This window comes from Xenopus tropicalis, chromosome 6 (genome assembly GCF_000004195.4).
Source record: "Xenopus tropicalis strain Nigerian chromosome 6, UCB_Xtro_10.0, whole genome shotgun sequence".
Classification (NCBI taxonomy): Eukaryota; Metazoa; Chordata; class Amphibia; order Anura; family Pipidae; genus Xenopus; species Xenopus tropicalis.
Genome location: NC_030682.2, coordinates 147045279 through 147062959, shown reverse-complemented (window position 1 = coordinate 147062959; position 17681 = coordinate 147045279). Strand labels below are relative to the sequence as shown.

At 48.4% G+C, this 17681-nt stretch overlaps 1 protein-coding gene across 2 annotated transcripts in view; it reads left to right on the top strand.

The window, feature by feature from the left end:
* The window catches only part of LOC100492885 (serine/threonine-protein phosphatase 6 regulatory ankyrin repeat subunit C-like), a 56454-nt gene extending 41615 nt beyond the window's left edge, over nucleotides 1–14839 (top strand). The window contains exons 20-29 of one of the 2 annotated variants that reach the window (XM_031904411.1): nucleotides 2229–2330; nucleotides 3527–3625; nucleotides 4637–4783; nucleotides 5105–5212; nucleotides 6665–6862; nucleotides 7053–7259; nucleotides 7690–9052; nucleotides 12543–12692; nucleotides 13621–13821; nucleotides 14511–14839. In XM_031904411.1, the coding sequence (XP_031760271.1) occupies nucleotides 2229–2330; nucleotides 3527–3625; nucleotides 4637–4783; nucleotides 5105–5212; nucleotides 6665–6862; nucleotides 7053–7259; nucleotides 7690–9052; nucleotides 12543–12692; nucleotides 13621–13817 (2571 nt within the window). In that variant the 3' untranslated portion in view covers nucleotides 13818–13821; nucleotides 14511–14839. Of the gene's footprint in view, nucleotides 1–2228; nucleotides 2331–3526; nucleotides 3626–4636; nucleotides 4784–5104; nucleotides 5213–6664; nucleotides 6863–7052; nucleotides 7260–7689; nucleotides 9053–12542; nucleotides 12693–13620; nucleotides 14175–14510 lie in introns of those variants that run through there. The other variant, XM_031904410.1, reaches the window with a different exon arrangement.
* Nucleotides 14840–17681: the final 2842 nt, after the last annotated feature.

The following is a 17681-nucleotide window of genomic DNA, read 5'->3' as shown; positions in this document are numbered from 1 at the left end:
TTACTTTGTCGCCCGTGGCTATTATTTTTGTCGCACGGCTATTCTTTTGTCACCCGCGGCTATTATTTCGTCGCACAGCTATTCTTTTGTTGCCCGTGGCTATTATTTTGTCACGCGGTTATTACTTTGTCGCCCGTGGCTATTATTTTGTTGTGCGGCTATTGTTTTGTCGAGCCCCGGCTATTATTTTGTCGCCCGCGGCTATTATTTCGTTGCACAGCTATTCTTTTGTTGCCCGTGGCTATTATTTTGTCACGCGGTTATTACTTTGTCGCCCGTGGCTATTATTTTGTTGCGCGGCTATTGTTTTGTCGAGCCCCGGCTATTATTTTGTCACCCGCGGCTTTTATTTTGTCACCCGCGGCTATTATTTCATCCCACGGCTATTCTTTTGTCGCCCGTGGCTATTATTTTGCCACCCGGTTATTACTTTGTCGCCCACGGCTATTATTTTGTCACGCGGCTATTGTTTTGTCACCCGCGGCTATTATTTCGTCGCACAGCTATTCTTTTGTTGCCCGTGGCTATTATTTTGTCACGCGGTTATTACTTTGTCGCCCGTGGCTATTATTTTGTTGTGCGGCTATTGTTTTGTCGAGCCCCGGCTATTATTTTGTCGCCCGCGGCTATTATTTCGTTGCACAGCTATTCTTTTGTTGCCCGTGGCTATTATTTTGTCACGCGGTTATTACTTTGTCGCCCGTGGCTATTATTTTGTTGCGCGGCTATTGTTTTGTCGCGCCCCGGCTATTATTTTGTCACCCGCGGCTTTTATTTTGTCACCCGCGGCTATTATTTCATCCCACGGCTATTCTTTTGTCGCCCGTGGCTATTATTTTGCCACCCGGTTATTACTTTGTCGCCCACGGCTATTATTTTGTCACGCGGCTATTGTTTTGTCGCCCGCGGCTATTGTTTCGTCGCATGGCTATTCTTTTGACGCCCGCAACTATTGTTTTTTGACACCGGCGACAATTTTTAGACGTGCAGCAAATTTTTCCTCTGCAAATTTTTTCATCCATTTCGTGAAACAATCCGCCAATGGCAAAACGTGGAAATTTGCCGCGAATCCATGCCTGGTGAAACATTTCACCCATCACTAGTCACCCTAAGAAATAATTCCAAATCCTTTTGAATCAGATTAGTAGAGCAAAATAAACTTGACTTACACTATGATTGAATTTATTATACAACTTTTTATGTGTGGGTGACAGGTCCCCCTTAAAGGGGCAGATACACTCAGCACACAATACACAGACGTATAACAAAGTATTTCTTATTAAACACATTCAATTTATGGAGTTGAACTAATTCCATTTACCCTAGACTTGCCTGTGACATGGGGGCTGCCGGGATCCGGGCTTGGCTACCTCCCCCCATGACCGTTACTAGGTTGGCAGACACAAATAGAACGTTGTTTTCCTGAGTGTGTCCCTTTAAAATCTGTATAATTGCCCCCCCCGCAATCTTCTTGGAAAAATACATTGTTGACGTCTCCGTCCTTCCTGCGAGGCTTTTGATCTGAGCTGCGCATTGTATCGGCCGTTCCATTAGCCCCTTCCTCTGCTGCTCGTAGAATTGTTCTGGGGCCTTGGGTGCTGAAAGGTTAATGGGCCCCCATATAGGGACCCCCCCCCGGCTTTCATTGCTGCTTCCCAACATTCTGCAGTAAAAGTGGCTCCCGGCTCATCGTGCTCTTTCCGACTCAATGACAGACGTTACAAACTAAAGGGGAACTTCGCCCAAAAACTGTTTATTCCATAATGTTATTCTAAGCAGCTTCCCATTCCTCATCCTCAATGGTTTTACACTTATTTGTAAATGTATTTGCCAATGAAAGATACTGGGGGTCATTTGGTAAGTGCAAGGCTTGGTGCAAAGTGTAAATAAGGAGCACAATCGCCCATGGTTATTTTGCCCTTTATGTCTTTATTTTTGCCCTTTATGCCTACACAACAAGCCGCTGTCCCCCTATCCGACCCGCCACCTCTTTTGACCCGGACAGTACAGTTTTCAGAAGGGCTGGTTCGGGGCAAAACCGCCTGCCTGGTTTCCCCAATTTGGAACACTGAGCAGGACTCTTTGGAATTAGCCCTGCCCCACTGCATCATAGTCCCAGCCACATGACATCACTGTCCCGCCCAGTGACATCACACCCCTGCCCAGATTTAACCACCCCAAAGGTGCCAACCCCACCCATGAATACAGGGCTGTTATTGCTGTTCCAGACTAACGATTCCACCCCCTTACACCTGGCTGCCGCTGGGGGCCACACTGACGCCGTGAAGGTCCTGCTGGAGACTGGGGCATCTGCTTCTGATGAGAATGGGGTAAGGTGCATTGTGGGGGAGCGGGAATGCCCCGGTGGGAGAGTGGGAATGCCCCGGTGTGGGAGTCGGAATGCCCCAGTGGGGGAGTCGGATGCCCCGGTGTGGGAATGCCCCGGTGTGGGAGTGGGAATGCCCCAGTGGGGGAGTGGGATGCCCCGGTGTGGGAGTGGGAATGCCCCAGTGGGGGAGTGGGATGCCCCAGTGGGGAAGTGGGATGCCCCGGTGTGGGAGCGGGAATGTCCCGGTGGGGGAGCGGGAATGTCCCGGTGGGGGAGCGGGAATGCCCCGCTGGGAGAGTGGGATGCCCCGGTGGGGGAGTGGGAATGCCCCGGTGTGGGAGTGGGAATGCCCCAGTGGGGGAGTGGGATGCCCCGATGTGGGAGTGGGAATGCCCCGGTGTGGGAGTGGGAATGCCCCGGTGGGGGAGTGGGATGCCCCGGTGTGGGAGTGGGAATGCCCCAGTGGGGGAGGGGGATGCCCCGGTGGGGGAGCGGGAATGTCCCGGTGGGGGAGGGGGATGCCCCGGTGTGGGAGTGGGAATGCCCCGGTGGGGGAGTGGGATGCCCCGGTGGGGGAGTGGGATGCCCCGGTGGGGGAGTGGGAATGTCTTGTAGATTGTAAGCTCTTTTGGGCAGGGCCCTCTTCACCTCTTGTATCGGTTACTGATTGCTTTATATGTTACTCTGTATGTCCAATGTATGTAACCCACTTATTGTACAGCGCTGCGGGGTATGTTGGCGCTTTATAAATAAATGTTAATGTAATGTAATGTCCCGGTGGGGGAGTGGGAATGCCCCGGTGGGGGAGTGGGAATGCCCCGGTGGGAGAGTGGGATGCCCCGGTGGGAGAGTGGGATGCCCCGTGGGGGAGTGGGAATGCCCCGGTGGGAGAGTGGGAATGCCCCGGTGTGGGAGTGGGAATGCCCCGGTGGGGGAGTGGGAATGCCCCGGTGGGGGAGTGGGAATGCCCCGGTGTGGGAGTGGGAATGCCCCGGTGGGAGAGTGGGAATGCCCCGGTGTGGGAGTGGGAATGCCCCGGTGGGGGAGTGGGAATGCCCCGGTGGGGGAGTGGGAATGCCCCGGTGTGGGAGTGGGAATGCCCCGGTGTGGGAGTGGGAATGCCCCGGTGGGGGAGTGGGATGCCCCGGTGGGGGTGACACTAATGGATAGTGATGTTTGTGTTGCTGATAATGACAGGAAGGGATGACTGCGATCCATCTGGCGGCTAAGAACGGGCACATCCATGTCCTCGAGGCGTTAAAGGGCAGCGTCTCGTTCCGCATCACCAGCACCAAGGTAGGTACCAGCCTGGAACCCAAACATCCTCCTCCTGTGTTTCTCCCACTACCCCTCATTTACTGCCCCCAATATACAGCTTTTTGTTATGTTCTTCCCCTGCTCCCCCTGCTCTCCTTTCTTCCTAGAGTCGCCATTTTGCCAGCATTTAATTGGCCCAACCAGTAAATCCCCAGCTAGGCACTGGTATTACAAGTAGCAATGTACTTACCGGTAAATTTGTAATACCCTGTAAATCCCCCCTTTCCTCACCTTCTCCGCTGCTGATCAGCCTTTATAATCACAGGCCCATTTCTGCCCCGCCCATTTCCCTGCTTGTTCTGCCCATTTCCCTGCAGTTCCGCCCATTTCCCTGCTTGTTCCGCCCATTTCCCTGCTTGTTCCGCCCCCATTTCCCTGCAGTTCCGCCCATTTCACTACCCATTTACCAGTCACATTCACCCTTTTCCCTGCCCAGCCCACCCATTTTACTCCCCCTTACACCATAGACCCACCCCTAAATGACATCACAGCCCACCGCCAGCCCAAAGCCCAGTATTATGGAGTAAAAGGGGCCACCCTATCTATTCCCCCTTGCTTTTTGTTCTTTCCCCTTTAGCTGCTTTCTGTTCCGTTCTTTCCTTTTATGCTGCGTTTGTGCCTTTCCTTTTTACCAGGGGTGGGCAAACTACGGCCCGCGGGCCACATCAAGCCCGTTTGGCTTTTTAATCCGGCCCGCCGACTCCACAAGTCTCATCACACGAGATTTGGACTGACGAGCGGAGATGGCGTAACGTCTGTCATACCCCCGGCCCGTCTGTTTGCCCCTGAGCCAAAAAGTTTGCCCACCCCTGCTTTTTACTATCCCCTGGCGCCCCATCTGGTTTCAGGGTGGGACAGGGGGTACCAGTTTAACATGGACATAAGTCGGTTAATGAATGTTGCCCATATGTACATATCTATGGATCCGCAGTACTTGGGTTCACACTGGGCCCGTGTTGCACTCACCGTGCCGTTCTTCTCCCTCCGCAGACTGGACTCACGGCTCTCCATGTAGCGGCGCATTTCGGTCAGTTGGATTTTGTCAGAGAAATTTTGACCAAGGTGCCAGCGACAATGACCAGTGAACCCCCAAAATCAGTACCCGATTTGTTGCACATGAAAGAGCAAAGTAGAGAGGTAAGTCCGTGTATATTTATCTTCTGTACCAGTCAGACTTTGTATGGCATTTGTGTGCTTGCTGTGTCCCTGCTTCTACTGTACAGCGCTGCACAATATGTTGGTAGAACTTGCAACTTGCAGCGCAGCAGTAAAGTGAGACTGAAGTTTATCAGAGCACAGGTCACATGGCTGTGGCACCCTGGGAAATGAAGAATATGGCTAGCCCCATGGGAAAAACAGATTACAATGCAGGATTCTGCTGGAGAAGCTCTATTAACTGAATCCCTTTAATATAATGAATAAATATAATTGTGTTACTTGCATTTCTCTCTGTTACAGTCAGGATACACCCCCCTGCACTTGGCATCTCAGTCCGGCCATGAAAGCCTGGTCCGACTTCTCCTGAACTACCCCGGGGTGCAGGCCGACACCGCTACCACTCGCCAGGTAACTAATTGCATTGTTCTTTTGTGCAATCAGTCCCTGTCTCTGTTCGTAAGTACAGCCATCTACTAAGGTATGTAATAATGATTAACAGGGCAGTGACAGGTAATAATATAGTGAATAATGTACCCCCTGTTGTAAAATCTAACAATACTGTAAGTCTCTTAAGGAGTTCCATGACCATATAAAAGCACATGGCTGAAGGCTGATTTCTGGGGGTTTTGGGGTCTTGTTTTATGAGTTATTACAGTTTTGCTAATGAAGGAATGAAGGCTTGTTTAGGTAATTCGTTTTTGGGTCTCTGCCAAAGGCTATTTTTTTAATTAAGTTTGAGAAACATTGTATCTAGGTGCAGGTGTAGCTTGTTAACTTTTCTGGGCTCTCTGCCAAAAGCTACTTTTTTAATTAAGCTAAGAGACATTGTATCACATTGTATCTTTTTTAGCATTCAGTGCAGGAGATCAAAGGTCAATGAGGGACTTTTCAATAAGAATCATGAACTGCCGTCTAAACTGTTAAAATCGGGACTGTCCTGTGAAAATCGGGACAGTTGGGAAGTATGATTAGGGGCTCCCAAAGGGATTCAGATGTTAGAATTAGCCCAGAAAGTTCCCAACCATCCATCTTTCTGGAATCATTCTTAAACCAAGGTTTTGCACAGATGAGATCTTGGCAAAATGTTTGAAATCTTTCCACAATGGTTCTGCAGAGGAGGCCTTGCATGGTCTAGATCTTTCCACAATGGATCTGCAGAGGAGGCCTTGCATGGTTGAGGTCTTTCCACAATTGTTCTGCAGAGAAGGCCTTGCATGGTCGAGATCTTTCCACAGTGGATCTGCAGAGGAGGCCTTGCATGGTTGAGGTCTTTCCACAATGGTTCTGCAGAGAAGGCCTTGCATGGTCGAGATCTTTCCAGAATGGTTCTGCAGAGAAGGCCTTGTATGGTCGAGATCTTTCCACAGTGGTTCTGCAGAGGAGGCCTTGCATGGTTGAGGTCTTTCCACAATGGTTCTGCAGAGGAGGCCTTGCATGGTCGAGATCTTTCCAGAATGGTTCTGCAGAGAAGGCCTTGTATGGTCGAGATCTTTCCACAGTGGTTCTGCAGAGGAGGCCTTGTATGGTCGAGATCTTTCCACAATGGTTCTGCAGAGGAGGCCTTGCATGGTCGAGATCTTTCCACAATGGTTCTGCAGAGGAGGCCTTGCATGATCGAGATCTTTCCACAATGTCCCTGAAGAAGAGACCTTGCATGGTCAATATCTGACCAGATGGCCTTGTGTGGTACTGATGTATGTGCCACTTACTGCAATGGTTTCTTCAGTGTCCCTTGAGTAAATAACTAGTAACGGAAATCTTCCTAAAATTAATATCTAGTACAAGTCACTCACCATGGGGGCCAAGGTGACCTCTGGGGGATGTTTTCAGGTTGTGCTAACACTTATATGTGTTCCGCAGGGTTCTACCCCCATACACCTCGCTGCCCAGAATGGTCACACTGCGGTCGTTGGCCTTCTCCTCAGCAAATCAACATCTCAACTCCACATGAAGGACAAGCGGGGAAGAACCTGTCTCCACCTCGCGGCTGCAAATGGCCATATTGAAATGATGAGAGCTCTGATTGGACAAGGAGCTGAAATTAACGTGACAGATAAGGTGACGTCCCAACATTATTTAAATCAAAGTTCTGCTTTAGCTGCCAAATCAAGACTCAGAACTTGCATCGGGTTCCAGTCACATATTGTGGTTCTGGAAAATCTTGTTGGTCAAGGACTTCCTTAGTTCATATAATATATAAGTTAATATAAAGACAAAATGACGCATTTTGGCCCATTTCCTCCTGCAGAATGGATGGTGCCCCTTGCACTTCGCTGCCAGATCCGGATTCTTAGATACCATTCGATTCCTTGTGGAATGTGGCGCCAATCCGATCCTTGAGTGTAAAGACGGGAAGACCGCCATACAGTACGCGGCGGCGAACAACCATCAGGACGTAGTGAGTTTTCTGCTGAAGAAAAACCACAATACCCTAAAGCTGATTGAGGACCGAAAGGCAAGTTACTCTCTCTTGAAACTCTCCCATAACCCTCCTATTGTGTTACATTGTCTAACATTCTAATAATGAAGCTTTGTGCCCAAAGAGACATTTTATGAACTCATTTGATAGGTGTAACATCCCAGTGCAATGCATTGTGGGTTATGTAGTTCCTGCATGCTGTCTGTAAGCTGTGGAGAAGGTGTTACAGTTCGTAACATGAGTGTTTTAGTCCCTCCTCCCCTGCCAGGATTTCAAATGATGCAGAAAGAGAAGAACTGATTTGCAGTTGGATTTCAGCATATAAAAATGGGATTTATTCCTACTTTTTGAAGGAAAAGATTACAGGGATAGGGATATTAGGGGCTTCTGTGTTGTGTCGGGCTCTTTGCACAATCGTAGAGGAATAGGCCAAATAGGCCGTTTACCTGGTTGCTTTGTCTTTCAGTTCGTCTTTGATCTGATGGTCTGTGGGAAACTAAACAACAACAGGGTCATACAGGAATTTATCCTTAATTCCATTGCCCCCTTGGACACTGCAGTCAAGCTTTCTAGAGCTTTGAACATCACAGCCTTCAAGGAGAAAGAACGAGCAGTGGACCTCCTCAATGCGGCCAAATACAGCGAGAATATGGCCACGGAGCTGCTCACCATAGCCTCCGGGAGCACAAACGCCGGGTTCATATTGCGGGCCGTAGACCACAGATGCACCACCATATTGGATTGTTTGATTGAGTGTGAGCAGAAGGACGTGGTGGCTCACCCAGCAGTTCAGAAATACTTGACAGAAGTCTGGTACGGGAGCCTGGACTGGGCCACGTGGAAATTGGTTCTGTTGTTCTTCACGTTCCTAGCCTGCCCGCCTGTGTGGCTGGTGTTCTCTCTACCTCTCAAGCATCGGTTTAACAAGATCCCTATCATGAAGTTCATGAGTTACTTGGCATCTCACATCTTCCTGATTGTTCTGTTCATACTGACCATTGTCTATCCGCCGCTAAGCCCGATATATGAAGGGCGTATGGTGCCATGTTGGAATGAATGGCTTCTCCTGGCTTGGCTGTCAGGGACGCTTGTCTCCGAACTCACCCACCATGGAGAAAGAGCTGGCCTTGCCTGGATACGAGTGTTTGTTCTGGGGTTTTCGGCGGTGGCTTTCTTCTGCCATTTGCTGGCCTTTCTGTTTTCCGACAGAGATCGGTTGCACTGCCTGTTTGCCAGAAACATTTTACTCGGTGTGGCCATGACTCTCTCGTTTGTCCAGTTTCTGGAGTTCCTCACCTTCCACCATCTTTTTGGACCATGGGCAATAATCATTAGAGACCTGATAAAGGACCTGACTCGATTCGCCGTCATACTGGCAATGTTCCATGTGGCCTTCACCATGCAACTGTCAGCCGTCTACCAACCAGTCTATCCCGAGGCCACTTCAGCTCAGTCCCTCAATGAAACAGTCCACAGTGAGTCCAACATTCAGGATCCCATTGACATTACAGTCCTTTTGTTCTTCTCCCTGTTTGGTCTCGTTGAACCCGGGTGCCTTCCCTCACTCAACAGGACTCCCCAGTTTACTTTTGTTATTGTCCGTTTTGTGTTCGGCGTATACCTGATTGTCACCTTGATTGTGCTGATCAACCTACTGATTGCCATGATGAGTGACACTTACCAGAGGATACAAGCCCAGTCGGACACAGAGTGGAAATTTGGGAGAGCCACGCTGATCCGAGACATGACCAGGAAGCCAGGCACACCTTCACCCTTCAACTTATTCACCAACCTCTTTTATTACGTCAAGTTGCTTTGCAAACACAAAGGTAAACCGTGTAGATCTGAGATATTGTTGTGGGAACATCTGGGTACATAAGGGTATATAGTATTGAATCCACCCACTCACAACTGAGAGGTATTTTCCCTGTTATAGCTCCACCTACAAACATAGGAGACAAGAGAATGCACAGCCAATGCATGGAAGGCAAATTAGACAAAGGACACTTCATTATACAAAAATACAGTGGGCCAACCCCTGCCCCATTGGGGGCTCAAATGTGTTGCACCCTATAACAATTGCAGCAGAGTTTCAAGTCGGTGAGTTGCATCAACCACAGCCTAGTGGGTCCCGGTGGCCCTGACCCAATCCCTGTTGCCGCTTCCCCAGCCTGATGTGTTTCACTTAAGGTCCCCATACACGGGCCGATAGTACCTGCTGATATGGATCCCTTGGACCAATTCGGCAGCTAATCGGCCCGTGTATGGGCACTACCGACGGGCCTGCCCCACCGATATTGGCCAGATCTCAACCGGGCAGGTTAGAAAATCTAGTCGGATCAGGGACCGCATTGGCTTGTTGATGCGGTCCCCGGACCGACTTTGCCTATGCCAAACGATCGAATTACCCTGGATTCTCCTGATATTGCCCACCCGTAGGTGGGGATATCGGGAGAAGATCCGCTCACTTGGCCTCATCCCCAAGCGAGCGGATCTGCCAGTGTATAGGGACCTTTACTTACTACTTCTCTGAGGTGGGTGTGGGTTACATGGCCAGAGTGGGCACCTTGGGACGTGTGGGCCCCGGTGGTCCCTGCAACCCCCAGTCCGACCCTTCCTTTGCTTATAGCTCCACCCAGAGTCAGAATCTCTTGTCTACCATCTGTGGCCGCACCCTGTGATTTTGTGTTGAGCAACTTTGTATTGTAAGGCCAGTGGGTATTGATGGTATTACCCATTGTAACCATTTAGAACTGCAGTGTGCAAAAGAACTTTTTGGACCTGCCCTAGCAGCAGTGTAAATGCCCCTGGAGACAGTTACAACATAAAGTTACATAAAATACAAAACATAGGAAATAGATATCAACTGAAAAGTAATTTCCTTTTGTCTTAATAATTTAGGTTAACTTTCCCTTTACAGGGGTTGTTCATGCTTAAATTAATTTTTAGTAGGATGTAGAGAGTGGTATTCTGAGACAATTTGCAATTGGTCTTCATGTTTTATTATTTGTGTTTTTTGAATTATTTGGATTTTTGTTCAGCAGCTCTCTAGTTGCTAGGGTCCAATTTAACCTAGCAACAAGGTATTTGCTTGAACGATGTAGAGGAAGTAGAAGAGGGTCTTAATAGAAAGATAAGGAATAAAAAGTAACAATAACAATAAAACTGGAGCCTCACAGAGCAATAGGGTTTGGCTGCCGGGGTCAGTGACCCCCATTTGAAAGCTGCATAGAGGCAGAAGAAGAAGGCAAATAATTCAAAACCAATAACAAATGAAATCTAAAGGCCAATTGAAAAGTTGCTTAGAATTGGCCATTTATAGCAAACCAAAAGTTAACTACCCCTTTAAGCTGCTTAGTGGGCAGCACTGTATAATATATAATATACAGTTTGGTCATGTCCCTATGGGACAAAACTGTAAATGATATCCTTATAATCGGAGCTTAGTGATGTCATTTCTGTCACATGACTCACTAAAACTTGTGTATTATAATATAGTACCCCCTGTTGTAAAATATGAGGATATTAGAAGTCACCTCGGACAGCCTTGAGCTTTCATATGGTCATGGAACTCCTCGGTGCCTTATAATATCCTTATCATTTACAATAGGGGGTACTTTATTCCCTATATATAATAAATGAGCTGTGCAGGCCCTGGGGCTCGTTATGTTCTCAGACGCTGACACTTTAACCATTTGTCCTGCTATTTTCAGCTCCGAACAGTTTATTTCCTTAATGAAACTGTAATTTACTTCTCGAGTGTTTACTTCCTCACAGTCGGAAGGATTAAAGAACGCCGTGTCCTTAGCCAAAGGGCCAGACGCCTGTTAGACCCGGGCTGCCCTCTATACAAACACATACAGAGAGAGAGATAAATGGATCCCTATTGTTTATGTTGTAAGACTGCAGCTCCCCTTTGCCTCGTTAGGAAAGAAATCTCGTTAAAGTGGCGCTGACAAATGCAAATAACTTTTCCTTTCCAAGCCGGGAACTGGTGATGCCTTGGTTTTCCAATATAGTGAAAGTGCCGTGGCCAAAGGCCAAACTGTATCCCATAGGAGTCCTACAGCTTTGCCCTCCTTGATAGAGACCAGGGAATATGGGCAGATACCTGTAAAGGTGTAAAAAAAAATATCACATGTCTTGGTAGCAGGGCCGCCATCAAGGGGGGCACAGGGGGGGCAGTTGTTCCGGGCCCGGACGATCCTCACTTTAGCTGGAGGATGCTGGGGTGGACACCGGGGGGAGGGGGGAGCTGGAGGATGCTGGAGTGGACGCTGGGGGGGGAGCTGGAGGATGCTGGGGTGGACGCTGGGGGGGAGCTAGAGGATGCTGGGGATGGGAGCTGGAGGATGCTGGGGGGAGCTGGAGGATGCTGGGGGGGAGCTAGAGGATGCTGGGGGGGAGCTGGAGGATGCTGGGGGGAGCTGGAGGATGCTGGGGGGGAGCTGGAGGATGCTGGGGGGAGCTGGAGGATGCTGGGAGGGAGCTGGAGGATGCTAGTGGGATACTGGAGGACGTAGGGAGGAGCAGGAAGCGGAGGGGAGTGAGAACACTGGGGGAGGACCAGCAATGTTTTAGGGGGCCCTGGGCTGGTTAGCAACGTTTTAGGGGGTCCCTGTCCTGGCACCAATGCAAAACATAACCCCTGGCTACCAATGTTCTAGGGGGCCCTGGTTACCAATGTCTGTGTGTCCTTTGTACTGATGGGAGGAGCCCTGGGGGAGGGGCCATTGGGGGGCGGGGCATGGGAAGAGGGGGCACCCAGGAAATGTTGTTGTGAGGGGCCCCGTGATTTGTGATAGCGGCCCTGCTTGGTAGTGATAAGTCACTTGCATCGAGGCAGCTGCTTAGTCTGCAAATCTTGTACCTACAGAATTGAAAAATGGGGCTAAAAATATAAGCAGAGATTGTGGTTGGAACCCAGTAAGTCCAGCTATGGATTTCCTTCTCCTTTGGGCCGGGGAGAACCTCTCCTTGGCTAAATGGGCTCATTTGAGTTTTCATAGTAAGTGGTTTTCCCTTCACAATGCGACGTGTCTGCCCATAAGGAACAGAAGAGACACTGGGAGTCTCACCAATCAGGCTGGAGCCACTGGCTGCCCCATCACTGGTCCACATCATGCTAAAAGTTTATTACATGGTTAATTTCCCCTTTATGTGTCATTATCATCATCATCGTCATGCTAAATGGAGCCTTCCAGGAAGTGCTTCTCCGCCAGTAAGGGCGCAGTTATAAAAATAACCAATTTAAGAGAAATATGAGGCAGATTCCAGGCAGTAGATTTCATTGCTGAGCCGCAATTTGACTTCTTGTAGGGAAATTGTGCTCGGCGAATGCCAGAAATCTGATGAGCGAGGAGGATATTGACGGCTTCTCGGACACGCGCTCCATTGACCTCTTGGCGCAAACGTCGCTCAGCTGGATTCGAACTCCGGCCAAGAGAACGATGCAAGTGGCCCCAGAAGGTAAGAATCTCCATGCACTGAGGGTTATATTCCCTTTAATGTCATAATAGGGATCCACCGAATCCACAATCTTAGAATCTGGCCAAACCCAGAATCCTTTGCAAAAGCTGTATCCGTGCAACACTGTGCCAAATGCACTTTGGTGCACAGAAAGGGTTCAACTCTATAGAGATGGCAGGGTTATGGGGAGTGATTAATGGCTGCGGGATAAGGGGAATCTTGTTGGGTTTGGAGTCTCCATAGAGATTCCCATAAGGAAGAGACGGGAGAGAGAGACTCGGGTCAGGTTGTTCCGACCTTCGCTGAATGATAATGAAATATAAACACAAAACTGGACAAATATGGAAAAGGCAGATTGAGAGAAATATAAGGGATGGGATTGTGCAGATGCCTATGGCAGTACCAGCAAGTGGGCAGCATAGTAATGGTTAAGGGACATTTGTCCGAGGGTCCTGTGTAATTGTTAGGCAACACAATGGGGGGGTCATTTGTTTGTCGGCGGAGCAAAGTGCAAAGAATGGGCGCAATCCGCCATGTTTTCTGCACCAAAATGGAGCAAAGACGCCTGTGTTCCCCCCATGAATACAGTGTCCCCTGCGCCCAGCAGTGAGAGTTGGGCAGAGCGAGGTACGTCGGGGTATGGCTGCCAGCATTGTGCTTGGCACCGAGTCTCCAGTTTGGCACGGGGCAAGTAATGCTGCTGCCCCCCCTGCCCAACCCTAAACTGCACCTACACCCCCATGCCTGAGAGATGGAAAAGCCAGTTAAATGTTCTTAACAACGTTCCCACTAGGGGGCACTGTTACTAAGTGACTCTATGGATGATATTAGACTATAGTTCAGCCGAGGAGGAGGCAGTATGGCAGCTCAAACATGTTAATGACTGTAGATAGGATACACATCCCTTAGTGTCTTTCTGTTCTTCCAGGTGGGCTGAATAGAGACCAGCACTACCCCGGCCCTGTGAAAATTGAGGACATGACAGACTGGCACAATGTCGGGGTGCGGTATCTCTCCCTGAAAGGCCAGACGGACGCTGCTCTGTTTGAAAGGGAAGGTTCCCACGGGGGCGAGACGCAGAGCAAGGCCGTGGTTCCACTCAAGATCCCCAATGGGAGGATATAATCTGGTATCTGTCATTATGAGCTAAATGGGAAACGACCCTTCTGATCAATATGATTGGACCAATCACAGCAGATCATAATGATACCCCAAAAATGACTTTCATTCAGGGGTATTCCCCAGACCCAATTCTATGTAAAATGCCAAGTGGTTTCAGGGGGTTTCCTACTTTATAAGTAGCTTCTAGACGATTTGCAGTTGGTCATTTCATTTATTTACATTTTTTTGTTCTTCTGCTCTTAGCTGTCCTCTGGTTGCTAGGAGCTCACTTCTCTAGCAACCAGGGAGTAGTTATGAAATCAGCATGGAAGGTGAACAGGAGAGGAACAATAAACAATAACAAAATAACAATAAAACTGATGCCTTGCCGTAAATACGTTATTGGTTGCCGGGGTCGGTGACCCCTGACAACACAATATAGTTTTTAGCTACGGGCTAAAATGAGCCAGAATAGGAAGTCTTATCATTCAAACACCTTGCAAGATAAATAACAAAGACCAACTGCAAATTTTCTTAGATCAGGTCCTTCTATGACACACGAAAAGTTAATTTAAAGGCAAACGTTCCCTTTATAAAACAGTTTTTCTGCATAAACTAATGTTTTCCAGGGAATCCGTAATTTCCCCTTTAGTCATTGAGAAAATAACTGTGTTTATTTTATGGAGAGAGTAGGATCCGATGGGTCCCATTGCACAGGCGCTGATTCACATGACGGACGGGGAGACAGACGGACCCGTTATCTGGAGGGGATTCAGGAAACGTGACCTTATTTGTCCCGGTAACTTGATATCAAATCCTCTCTGGGACATGATGGGAAATCCGCCAGCGCCGAGTCCGACTTCCTAGCTAAAGGCACGGCTGGAAATACAGGCAGACACACATTAAAGGACAAGTCAAGCTAGAAATGCTGCATTTTATATACTGAACTAATTTTACTAGCCCAGAAGTACAGCCAGGGTTGGACTGGGGGATGGAGGGCCCACTGTGGTACCCACCCCAGGTGCCCCCACCGTCCGCGTCCCCTAACCCCCCCCCCAGCAGTGGCCCCCCTAACCCCCCACAGGGTCCCCCACCCGACGGCTTCCCCTGAGTGAATGTAAATTTAACGTGTCAGGGGAGAAAAGTCGGGCAAAGTGAGCGCCGGCAAGGGTTGGGTCTGGGCCAGTCCGACCTTGGTTACAGCAGCCCTATAGTAGTAATGACCCAGGCCTTCAAAGTTGCCCCCAGCAGCTCCCCATCTTGGATACTGTTAGACACTTAGGTGTGTCAGTGGCACCGCACGTGCTCAGTGGGCTCTGGGCTGCTGCTGGGAAGCTACACTGTGGGAAATAAAGCAGGAAGTGAGGTCACATCTGACCTCTTACAATTATATTTTCTTTTATTAGGTAAAAACATTTTGGGGGTTGATTTGTCCTTTTATATGAGGGCATGAACCCCCCTCTATCTCCCCACAAGCCCCTGGCACGGCCAATATTAACGGTCAAAGGCTTACAGTTGTGTGCAATAGGGAGCTGCTTTCTGATTGGGGAGAGGCTTGTGGTCATTGCCAACCAGAAAAGGTTGCCATCTTCTGAAACCCAGGCGGGGGGGGGGGCGGTGATGTCATGGGGTGGGGGGATGACATCAGAGGTGTGGCCAATGCTATAGGGGGTGGGGATATGACGTCGTGATTGCTGATTGAAAGTCCTGCCCAGTTTCAGGTCCACTCTATGGCCTTCCAGCTGCTGTTGTATTACAATTCCCAGCATGCACTCTAGCTACGGAAAACTGCATCAGCCTAAAAAAGGTTAAAGGGCAAGTAAAGCCTTAAACGGTTCCACCTGCTATTATTGTTCTGCCCTGCTTCCTGGCTATGGCCTGCATACTTTCCACCATTAATATAATAAATATTTGGACATTTTAGGCCACACCCCCAGTGCACCCTGAGCGTCAAAACTCCACCCACTCTTCTTTATATCTTAATACATAAGGTTGGGTTGTTTTATGGTCACACATTTCCAGGGAACAATATTATGAAGAAAATGTGTATTTTCCCAGAATCCGTGTATTTCTCAAGACTATTTTTACCATGTGGATTCATAAATCTGTATCTTCTCTATGAACCACGAAACGTTTCACCTGGAACGTGGCCTCAGGGAACCTGATCTCATGTAAACGCCAGATGCGCCACCTCCATCTGCAGATATTTAGTGTCTCTAGCGCCCCCTGGGGGGAATTCAGCACAAACGAAGTTGATACATCTGGACTAAGGCTTATGGTTGCGCCTGCTTGTTGCTAAGGGGGGGGGGGCTGTAGGATGGGGCTAGGAAGTTTATTGCTCTGGGGCAATTACATTACGGGGGCCCTTGACGTTGGCTTGCCCTTGCCAGATTGTGACATTTCTACTGTTTTTGATAAAGAAACAATAAACTGACGGCTGTTTTATTTGGCTGTGAGTGTTTCTTTGTGGCACAGGAAGGTGCGTCGCTCGGGATCCGAGGGGAAGAAAAATACGTTCTGGGCATTGGAAACAGCGTTTGCTCATCTGTGAAATCCCAAAGAAATGCTCTTTTTTATATTAATATCTGATATCGCCCCAAAAGGGAACAGGTTATAATATAGATATTGGAAGAGATGTTTATTTTCTAAATAAGGGCTGAATTCTAGAAATATCTATATATGATAAATATGGTGATATGGCGGTAGCCTCGTCCTTACGTGGAGTGGGGGGGGCAGCGATGAATTTTCCAACATGGCTACTTACCCTATAACTGTACTTAAAACAGCGCAGGGATCTAACCCAATGGCAGGAGAGATTGGGACTAACTACAACTATGTACTATGAGCCAACTGATAGGAACTGTGTTCTGTTTCACTCGAATCAGCAGCTCCCTGGGGCTTTCAGGGGTCCTCCCCGCAGGCAGGAAAGCAGAGTAAATCTTATCTAATGGCCAGCAAAACTAGTGATTGTACAGCAAATCTACTAAATGGCCAGTAAATCTATTAAATGGCCAGTAAATCTACTAAATGGCCAGCACATTTACTTAATGGCCAGCAAATCAACTGAATGGCCGGTAAATCTATGAAATGACTAACAAATCTACTGAATGGCCGGTAAATCTATTAAATGACTAACAAATCTACTGAATGGCCGGTAAATCTATTAAATGGCCAGTAAATCTACTAAATGGCCAGCACATTTACTTAATGTCCAGCAAATCTACTGAATGGCCAGCAAATCTAATGAATGACCAACAAATCTACTGAATGGCCAGCAAATCTACTGAATGACCAACAAATCTACTGAATGGCCAGCAAATCTAATGAAAATCCCTACAAATTTAATGCAAAATGAAAACCGCAAATAAAGACTTTGGGACATTTATAGAGATGTGAGTATAAACCCCCTACTCTTTGTTCCTATAAAGGATGGGAGTCTCTCTATAAAAAACATACTTTCTAATTCTAAATCAGTTCTTCTCTTTCTGCATCATTTGAAATCCTGGCAGGGGAGGAGGGACTAAAACACTGATGTTACACATTGTAACAACTTCTCCACAGCTTACAGACAGCATGCAGGAACTACATAACCCACAATGCATTGCACTGGGATGTTCCTTTCCTTAGTGACATCACGTGTGCAGCAGGGAATTGTGGGATTGGGAGGAGGCAGGCTGAAGGCAGGCGACTACTGTTACAGTTTATTTGAGTCTCAAGGTGCAGGGGTCACTATAGCTTTATAATATTGTATATAATGAGCGGCTCGGGCCCATTTATTCCGTACTGTAGTGTCGCCATTAGTAGCTGAGAATCCCCAGAACCAGTCGCCTCCTATTTAGCAACAGATTTATCATCCGAGCGAAGACTTTCTAATGTGCAGTTTCCACG